The sequence below is a fragment of the Mus pahari genome, chromosome 15 (assembly GCF_900095145.1).
Source record: "Mus pahari chromosome 15, PAHARI_EIJ_v1.1, whole genome shotgun sequence".
NCBI lineage: Eukaryota > Metazoa > Chordata > Mammalia > Rodentia > Muridae > Mus > Mus pahari.
Genome location: NC_034604.1, coordinates 28,363,567 through 28,374,262, shown reverse-complemented (window position 1 = coordinate 28,374,262; position 10,696 = coordinate 28,363,567). Strand labels below are relative to the sequence as shown.

At 42.2% G+C, this 10,696-nt stretch overlaps 1 protein-coding gene across 2 annotated transcripts in view; it reads right to left on the bottom strand.

Annotated features, from left to right (window-relative positions):
- Window positions 1–1,971: 1,971 nt before the first annotated feature.
- Window positions 1,972–10,696, bottom strand: part of Camk4 (calcium/calmodulin dependent protein kinase IV) — a 227,350-nt gene continuing 218,625 nt past the window's right edge. For both annotated transcript variants that reach the window (XM_021214784.2, XM_029547243.1), the window contains exons 11-12: window positions 8,078–8,230; window positions 1,972–5,744 (exon numbers count right to left, since the gene is read on the bottom strand). In XM_021214784.2, coding sequence (XP_021070443.1) covers window positions 5,307–5,744; window positions 8,078–8,230 — 591 coding nt within the window. In that variant the 3' untranslated portion in view covers window positions 1,972–5,306. The remainder of the gene's footprint in view (window positions 5,745–8,077; window positions 8,231–10,696) is intronic.

Here is a 10,696-nt window from a genome sequence, read left to right as displayed (position 1 = left end):
ATTTCCAAAGTGAGGCTGATGTCTGGATGGATAAAACAAAACCCTGATTGGGACACGTGGGGTAAGCCAACACAAGGAAACGTGATTGACAGAATTCCCTTTTCCTATCATTGGTCAAGAACAATGGAGGATTTAGAGACATTCAGTCCTTCAGAGCATGGAGGGTCTGTACTTTGAGTCTAACTAGGTCAGATGCTGGGTATCTTTGAAGCTGATTCCTGCAATATTGCCAGGCAGTCTGGTTTTATGGCAAGGTTTTGACCTGGACTCCTGGGCCAGATGCCTGGGAACAGATAGCGTCAAGCCTTTCTGAATCCGTCACAGATCATTTATAAAAATTGATTTTAACCAATCATAAATTGTTTGCTACTGCCTTCCAAGGTAAGTGAAAAACGATTGGACTGAGTCTACATAATTTGATTTCAGGTGGTATTCCCAAAGAGGAATGACAGAAGCTTATCTTTGAATGCAAAGAAGAGATGTGAACTTCCAGATCATTGTAGCACTGGGTGTGTCACTAATATAATATAATATAATATAATAATCTCTCTCTTACCCTCCTCTCTCCTCTCTTCTCACTCTTCTATTCTACCTTCAATTTCAAGAAACTAGAGAGCCACCTTTTTATAAGAAAGTTAAATGTCTTAAAATTTTTAGGTAGACAACTTTGTATGTTTTCATCTTGTGGCTATAAATACCAACATAGAACTCTCTTTGCATATTAAAACAGACACTGCAGGCATTGATCTAACCTTCCGCAGTTTTCAACTGGAATTTGTTCAGATGTCAGTCATGATGCTGATTGGTAATGTATCAGTGGAAAACATTAAGGAAATTGGAGTATGACCTAACGGACAGTAATTACAAAGCTATTACATATCTCATTACATAAGTAATGTCTGGAAACTTTGTGCTGTCTCAAATAAACCTCGACAGCCAGATGAGTGCTTCACAATCACACAGTGGCATCATAATCCTGCAATCGACTGTTCTTGCTAATTCACGCTGATGACCTCTTTTAAAATTATTTTTCATTTGGCTTCGTAAAAACAATTCCAAAGTAGAAGTGTGTTGTCTTTTCTGGTGTTGTTTTTCTTTTTTCCAATTTGAAATGCACCCAGCTGTTTCTGTGTAATAAAAATGGAACCATGAAATACAATGGCTCTTTCAAACTTCAACCTGTAGGCAGCTCACAATTAGCAACCTTGTGTTATACTGGAAATAGCCAATTAAAAAAAAAAGTACTGAACATTCTACATTACAAAATATCAAATGGCATGCAATCAAGGTCCCGTTAAAAGGCAAGCTGCTCCTTCTCTATAAATTTGCCAATAAAATGATTAGGCTATTATTCTAAAATCAGTATGTAAAAATTTCCAAAAGTCTTTTTTTAAAAAAAATCTGTCAGTGGCAGTGTTGGCCAGTTCCTTCTGTGAGGGTTCACAAATGCCAGACAGGATGGCATTTCCATTTTGTGGGTATCTGGCATATCGCCACCTTTATAACATATCCACCATGCAACTGTATTTTCCAGGAGGCTTCTGGAAAGATTGCCTGCAACATGAGGATGATGTCCAGCTGAGTTCAGTCTCTAGAGACTGGACTCTGTGGTATAGGCTGCTCGGTGGTGACATGCGGTGGGCCCACAGTAATTTCTGCTAATAAGTGGGAATTCTGTTGGCTCTCTGGCAGTACTCAGGAAACTGGGGTGCAGTCAGGTTTCCAGAGCCAAATGGGGATAAGCTGGACTCTGATCAGTACATACTCTTTGACTAATTAAACTATTAATTTAGAAACAGTATAAAATAGATTCAAATTATCTTATTAATTTTAATTTTGATGGAATAATATGTGTATACCGGATTAAAATATAGTATTAATTCCATATTTTCTTTTTAGAATGCAGCTAATAGAAAATTTAAAGATGCATGCATGGCTATGGGAGTGGTGGCATATGCTTATAACCCCAGATCTGGGGAAAGCTGAGGCAGGAAGATCACTGTGTGAGTTTGAGGTCAGTCTGGACTACAAAGTGAATTCAAGGCCGGCCTGCATGTCATAATAAAATCTTGTCTGATAATTGTTTTTACATGTATACCTTATTAAACTTTTTAATATAAACACTTATTTCAGAGGATAACTTTGTAACCATTCCAGTCTAATCTCTCTCTTACTTATGCACTGTTGTGGCAAGAGGGCTAACCGTCTGAGAAACCACTGTAAGCACAGGTGGACTTTCTAGATAGGGGGAAAAAATGCAGACTGTCCTCTATGGTGAAAGAACCCCGTTAAGCTATGTGCCTGGTCTTGAAATAAAAACCAATAATGGATGTAACTTTTTTGGCTTTGGCTTTTTGGTGATGCAGGGTCTCTCTTTGTAGCCCTGGATGTCTCGGGACTCCCTCCATAGAGCAGACTGTCCTTGGGACTCAGAGATCCACCTGCCTCTGCCTCCCACCACCTTGTACTGCAAATTTTATTTGCTGAAATTTAAAATTTTGTTCTGCTTTGTGACTGTATTACTGTGGTGGTTTGAATATGCTTGTCCCATGGGAAGTGGCACTATTAGGGGGGTGTGGCCTTATTGGAGGAGGTGTAGCCTTGTTAGGGGAAGGTAGTCAATGTGGAGGCAGGGCTTTGATGTCTCATATATATGCTTAAATCTGGTCAGTGTGATCCAGAGTCTCCTGTTGCTACCTTTGGATTAAGATGTAGAACTCTCAGCCCCTTCTCCAGCACTATATTGGCCTAGATGCTGCCCTGCTTCCTGCCATGATTATAATGGACTGAACCTCTGAAACTGTAAGCCACCCCCCAGATAAGTGTTTACCATGATGAGAGTTGCTTTGGTCATGGTCTCTCTTCACAAGAGTAAAATCCTAACAAAGACAATTAACAATTAAGAGTAATATTGGAATGTGTTCTTTCAAATTAAGACTGTCTTCCTTCAGTTTAAGTAATCTTTGAAATAGATAATATAATTTTAACAAGCAATATAAATGTTGATTGTTCTTTTAAGAGGATAAAATAATTATTCTTAGATGTAATCTCTCAATGATTTGGGTGAAAGGACTTAGTCCTTTGTAAGCATTAGCAGGACTTAATCTTTAGTATACCAGTTACAAATGAAACCTGCTCTTGATGTTTAGCTAGTGAAATGTATAGGTTATAAAAGAGAGAGAGAGAATTGTGCTAGAACTCAAGTACCATCAAGAAGGGATGAGATACAATCATTTAAGCTACTGATTCGGAGATTTGAGAGGCCTTGGCATTTATAATGCTCTTCCTATAGCCTACGGGATCATTCGAGGCATTCAACCTATGCTGGGCTGGGTTTGAGCAATGATATGTTCTGATATTTAACTGCCACCTTCTAACAAGACCTCCAAGTCTCCACTCTTTCCAAATATGGGACACTCACCATACATATGGTAAGTTTCATGAGGAAAATCACACCAGGGAATTGCTCTTCCTAAATGGAAATCATAACAAAGCGTTCTTAAAGGTTAAAACTAGGGAGCCCTTTATGACCCTCAGAATGAGAGTTCCAAGAGGGAAGAATTAAAGCAGCAGGAGGAGCATAAACACTGTGAATGAAAGTCAACAGGGAAAGAGTCACCCCTGTCAGATAGTGCCCTCCCAGTAAGCTGCCTGTCAGGACCCAGTCACAAAATGCTCAAAGCGCTGCAGTGTCCCCAGAGCTATCAGAGGTTTGTGCTTGACATGCTCAAGTGCTGATACAGCCTGGAGAAACCCCAGATCTAATGTCAGTTCCCAGTGTGACTGAGTGAGTGAGTCAGAACAAATTATTAGTTTGATGAAAAAAATTCTGTGCTATTCATTCTTCTTGCCCCCATTTTGGACTTTAAAAGTAATACTTTTTTTTTTTAAGTCAAGAAAATCCACACAAAATATTAAACAGCTATCTTGATAAAGTGCTCGTTTTCACTCAAACACAAAATTTGAGGTATTGGATTTAGTATATTTTGGTGAAACCACCCCCCCCCCCCGCGCAATTATTCTAAGAAGAAAATCATGCTAACTAAGGTCTAATGCTGTGCCTTCTCCGAGGTCTACTTCAAGATGTGTTTTTTATTTTATTTTTGGTTTTGCTTATTTTTAAGGCAAAAAAAAGTTCACGCTATGCTAAATTTCTTGGCGTATAGTCAACATATTTCAACATTATAAAATGTGTAAACCCTTCCACTGGAAAAGCTCCTAACTTTCATAGTGAATTTTAAACTTATGAACAGTATGTATACATAGGTGGAGGGGAATATCCTTGTGTTAATATTTCCTTGCTCTAACAATCTCAGTACTAAGTAATCTAACCATTGAATATCTTGTTATAAGATTCAGACATTTTGGCATCGATTTGTACAATGGACTTTTCCAAAACTTGAAACTTGCTACTTTCAGAGTGTATTCATAAAAAGTTCTGATATGAAAAATATCACATAAGCTCACAAATGCAAAATTTTGTGAGAAATGAAAAGGAGTTAATCTTGGTACATCTAAAGCTTAATTCTATCTCATTTCAGTTAAATTTCTTGTTTCCTAGGGTTTATTCTCTGCACGCGGGGGGGGGGTAATTTTATTTAAAAGGCAGGCAAAGGAAAGCAGTGGCACAGTTTAAAAAATAATTTCCCAAGAACTGAAAACTGGCAGAATTTTATGATTGACATTTTGGGTATTCTTATATAGTATACTAAAGAAAAATAAGACAGTCTCTGCATACCCTTAAGGGGGCTGTGGACTCAGAGCCTTGTAAGAATGCTTCAACTTCTCAACACTGTATATGGATGGTTTTGCATGTTCTACGGGTATCTTTTATGACCATCTTCAGCCTACTTTTATAATGGCCTGCTGGGCCCTGCCCACTGCAAGTATTTGCAAAGTCATGGGAGTGTGTCCTTTAACTCCAGCTGGTTTTAGCTGAGTTCAAAGGAATTGCCCTCTTTGAAGACTTCTAGTGGGTGTAGGATGCCTCAGCTTTCAAAGTCCATTTGCCATTTCACTTCAATATGTGCCACCAAAGGCTGAGAATGTTTAAGTGTTGCGTTGTTGGCTAGAAATTTCAAATATAACTCATCGGTATTAGGTATCCATTACATGCCATAGAAAACGTCATTATTTCATAAAGCAAACACATGCACTGACATTAGGGTTACCAACTGGTATATATGTTGTTTTTGTTTTTTTAACCTCAAAACAGAATCACTATAGTGCATATCATGCTTCCCCACCTTGCTGAGGGACAGAGTGCATAAAATGCTGGGGTTGGCCCTGACCTAAAGGAAGCCAGCTTAGTACTCTGGCTGAATCGCATCCTGCTGTGGAACCCCAAGTCCCGCGTCAGGGGCTTCCTCCTCAGTGATGGGGTCCATTTCTTCCTCCACACTCTTCAGCTTCTCCTCTGAACCCCTCTTCATTTCTGGGTCATCTGTATCCGGCTCATCCTCTGGAGCCTGAGGTACCATTCTGGAGGCCTCCTCCTCTTTTACACTTGCATCTTTCTCCACCTCCTCGAACTGCAGCTTCCTCATTTCATCCATCTCATCGGCTGGAGCCTCGGCCGCCACTTGGTCCTCCTCTTGCATTTTCTTTCCCAGAAGATCTGTGCTGTCCTTGGCATCTTGGGTTGAAGGCTGATCCGAGCTGGCCTTGTGGTTCTCCTGGATGCTGGTGTGGCTACTGCTGGCACTTCCCAGCCGAGAGGAGGCCACCACAGCCTTCACTGCTGCCTGATTAGAGAGAGAAAAGTACTAAATGGTGTTCCCAAGGGAAAATCGCCAATTGTAGTATAATTTCTACTTTGTTTTGTAGGTTATGGTTGAGTCTTTTGAAGTAAATTATTGCAAGATTGGTTGTCAGATAAAAATGTATTTGGAGACAAAACAGTGAAACCTCCTTAATTCCAAATTAGAATTATTTAATCATATGAATAATGAGGGAGGGGTAAAGAGTAAAATGTGTTAGTCCTGGAGAGTCTAAAGTTTTGTATTCTCTTTTCTTTATATATAAAAGGATGTTTCATGGAATACTAGATATGCAATGTTAGTTGGTATCATGGAAACTAAAGAGTTTAGTGCTCAAACTAACTTCAGAAATAGTTAAGCCAATGCTATTTAACACAGGTCATTTCAAAATTTAACCATGGATCATTTATGCATTTCATTTCTGTCAGCCTGAGATGTACCTAGTCACGATTTTAACTTATAGTCTATAAAATAGATGTATTTTGGTGGATATCTTCTGGGTTATTTCTTTTGGCAATTATCTATACTATGGATTAGTTCTAAAAATTGTTTCCCAATTATTACAGGTTAAAAACTCTCTCAACATCTGCCTTTATCTCAGTCAGCTGTTGGTAGAGCCTCTCAGAGGACAACCATGCTAGGCTCCTGTCTGCAAGCACAACATGGCCTCAGTAACAGTGTCAGGATTCGGTGTGCATGCAAGTTGGGCCAATCACTGGGTGGCCTTTCTTTCAGTCCCTGCTCCATTTTTGTTCTTGCATTTCCTTTAGATAGGAACAATTCTGTGTTAAAAATTTTGAAGATGTGCGGCTGGCCCCTGCCTCAACTCAGGGCCCTGTCCTGTCTATCTACTGAAGGTGGTCTCTTCTGGTTCCATCTCCCCACTGTTGGGCATTTCAGCTAAAGTCATCCCCATTGAGTCCCGATGGCCTCTCTCAGCCCAGGTTTCTGGAGGTTGCCTTGCCCTCTAACCCCATTGCTGCATAGTTCTATTCACTCTCTTGGCCCTCTGAGCATCCTTCCCGTCTCTCCCCATACTTGATCCTCACCTTCCTTTTCCACTCCCTCTATCTCCCATAATTATTTTGTTCCCCTTCTAAGTGGGTTTCAGGTATCAACACTTGGGCCTTCCTTCTTGTTAAGCTTCTACAGTCTGTGAGTTGTATCATGGGTATTCTGAACTTCTTAGCTAATATTCATTTATCAGTGAGTAGAGACCCTGCATGTCCTTTTGGATCTGGGTTACCTCACGTAGGATGATATGATTTTGGATTGAGGTTGGGGACCAATATGGAAGAGTTAGAGGAAGGACTGAAGGAGATAAAGGAGATTGCAACCCCATAGGAAGATCAGCAGTATCAACTAACCCAGAACCCTCAGAGCTCCCAGAGACTAAGCCAAAAAACAAGGAGCATACATGGGCTGGTTCATGGCCCCAGCTGCACGTGTAGCAGAGGCCTGCCTTGTATGCCCTCAGTGGGAAAGGATGTGCTCAATCCTGTGGAAGCTTGATGCCCCAGGGAAGAGGGATGCTGGTGGGGGTGAGGTGAGGGTGGATGGGTGGGGGAGCACTCTTTCAGAGGCAGGGGAGGGGAAGGGAGTGAAGAACTCAGGGAGTGGGGACTGGGAAGGGGAACAACTTTTGGAATGTAAATAAAATACTTTACTAAAAATAAATAAATAAATGAACTCTCTGAATACCAGTTTCTTGCTTAGTGCCTTCATCAGATAAGAAGGAGCAATGATGTATCTGCTGAGGTCTGGTGAGATGACTCAGTAGGTTAAGTAATGCCCTTGCCACCAAGCCTAATAACCTGAGTTCAATCTTTGGGACTTGAGGTGGCACCTGAGTTCAATCTTTGGGTTAAGGTGGAAGGTGAGAACTGGTTCCGTCAAGTTGTCCTCTGACCTGCACATGCATGCTATGACACACAGAGAAAGTTTTATACAAGCATGCACGTGCGCACGCGTGCGCGCACACACACACACAGACATATACAGAGTAATTTAAACATATTCTAATTTTTATACCAGCTCTGAACTTATTCCTTCAAGTGTTTCCCTTGTTAAGAGAGAGAGAGAAAGAGAGACAGACAGACAGACAGACAGACAGACAGACAGAACAAAACAACAAAAACACCTAAGTGGTTTTATGGGAGTACCTACAAACTCTAAACACAAGAATTTTCCTGGTGTCACAGAAAATGAGTAATACAATACTAAAGGAACACAAGACACCTTAAACACACACACACACACACACACACACACACACACACACACACACACACATCCCAAAACAAAAACACGTTCTTTACCTTAAGCTTGCGCCGAGCGTTGAATTCTTGAAGTTTCTTCTGAGCAGTGTCCATGTGGACAAAGTTGGCCGCTTTACCTGTGACCCATGGGTGTTGGAGGGCTTGAAATGTAGTCAGCCGTTTCTTGGGATCCAAAACAATGAGCTTTTTGACCTGCAATCATAAAGAAATACAGAGTTATAGAAATTGGATTTTTCACGTTGTGAAAGTCTGGCTACTCTGTTGTCACTAGCAGCAAGTCCGTACACTCTCAGGAGTGGGTCCAACCTCAGGAAGGCAGCAGCTAAGCAAGTTGCAGAAGACAGGGGCGCACAGCACCCCTGGCCCCAATCTCACAGATTCCTGTCTTTGGAGTTCAAACAATTAGGTCCTGGCTCATGTACTGACCAAGTGACTTCTGAGCTGAACCCGCATCTGAATAATTCTAGGCCACACGCACTGTGAGCTCACTTAGAATGCAGAACTCCAATGACATCATTCCCTCAGCGGGGACTAAATGACAAAGGGGTTGGTGTTCAAACCCTTACTGAGCACTCTTTTATGACACCGTTGAAATCTACAGTCCATTTTTTAAAATACTCATTGAAAGTACTTGAAGGGATAAGTTCAGAGCCAGAATAAAAGCCACTTTAGGACAGAGTTAAGGAAGTCATTGCTTGAGGAGTGTGACCTGCAGGGCATGACTAAATTCATCTAATGGCATTCCATTCTGGAAGATTTGTTCTTGTTCGTGAAGATGGACAGATAATGAATTGCCAGGAAGATCAACAAATGAAATAATTCCCAGCCTTGGGCTCCAAAGCAGTGGTCTGGTTTGAGGGAGGCACTCCCTGGACTCAAGGACCCACGTGTCCTGGTTAGGCCTGTAGCTACTTTTATGACACATAGACACTGATGGACTGGGAATGATTCGTTTCAATTCACAAGTGAAGAACAAAAGTTGGTTCGGAGACTTAGCCACCAAGGTCAAACACTTCGGTGTTAGTGGAGCTTGAAAATTCAAACTCAGGTCTCCATTCTCTGTCCTAGACTGTGAGGATTCCAGAGTCTCTCTAGACTTTGGTCTTGTAAAATAAGATTTCCCCCCCCCCCAAATCATTTAAAACCCAAGGTCTTTTCTAGCTCTAAAAACCCAGAAAAGAAGGGAAAACTGGTGGTCAAAATCGAACAGCAAGTTAAATAAGGAGCAAAGGTGTCTGAGTCTTGGTCTCCTGCAGCTTTCTCTGCACAATGCTTGCTAGACAGTGCACATCTGAAGTGCAAGTGCTGGTTAGCAGAGGGCAGGGATCCCTGGATTCTCTAGGGCACATATTTTAGAAGGGCAGAAAAGGAAGCAGGGAGGCCGGCCACAGAGGAGGCTGGGGCTGGGGCCAAGGTAGGAGAGTGTTGGGAGCAACCCTGTTTGAATGTTAACTGCCTTGTCAGCCATAACTGCTTGCTTACAAAGTCTTGGCCTCTGTGGGAAAGTACTCCCAGCTGAGTATAAACAGACATAGATCCTGAAGTCAACGGAGAACAAATGCTATAAATCTTGTGGATAGATGCCTAATAACCCATTCTGTTCTGATCTTCCTGCTGAACTGTGTACCCAGTCAATATCCTGTTTCTGGGAACGGGTGCATTACCCAGAGACAAAGTGACCCCCCCCGCACCCCCTTCCTGCTCCTATGAGTATATAACCTTTATGGAAAAAATAAAAATTTGTCAGCTTGAACAGAACCTCTTGTCTTGCTGTCCATTCTTTGTGTTTCTTTGACCCCCACTCTCTTCCAGGTGCCCCTCAAGTCCCTCTTTGACTGTCCCATGGGCCGGGACAGGAGAGGGTAGGGGCTGCTCTGAGACGGGTAGAGGAAGAGGAACGAAGGTCAGGAGGCAGGTGACATGTCCACATGTCACACAGATATGGGCTGCCTCCCTTCCTACCCATATGAGGAAAACCATGGATCCTAAAGAAGCTTTCCTGTGAAACCATATTGAGAGAAAAGGGAGAAATATTTGGAGAGATGAGTCCTGAGAAAGGGGCTCTAGAAACTCGGGTCAGCTCTAATAGTGTCTTCCTGCTGGGAGTCTTGGTGAGCATTAGCAAACTTAGCAAACTTATGACTAGAAAACTCCTAAAGTCTTCTTTTTTATTAGATATTTTCTTCGTTTACATTTCAAATGCCATCCCCAACCCCCCCTATACCCTCCCCACCCCGCCCTGCTCCCCAACCCACCCACTCCCGCTTCCTGGCCCTGGCCTTCCCCTGTACTGGGGCATATGATCTTTGCAAGACCAAGGGCTTCTCCCATTGATGGCCGACTAGGCCATCTTCTGCTACATATGCAGCTAGAGACACAGCTCTGAGGGGGTACTGGTTAGTTCATATTCTTATTCCTCCTATCGGGTTGCAGACCCCTTTAGCTCCTTGGGTACTTTCTCTGGCTCCTTCATTAGGGGCCCTGTGTTCCATACAATAGATGACTGTGAGCACCTACTTCTGTATTTGCCAGGCACTGGCATAGCCTCACAAGAGATATAGCTATATCAGGGTCCTGTCAGCAAAATCTTTCTGGCAAATGCAATAGTGTCTGCGTTTGGTGGTTGTATATGGGATGGATCCCTGGGTAGGGCAGTCT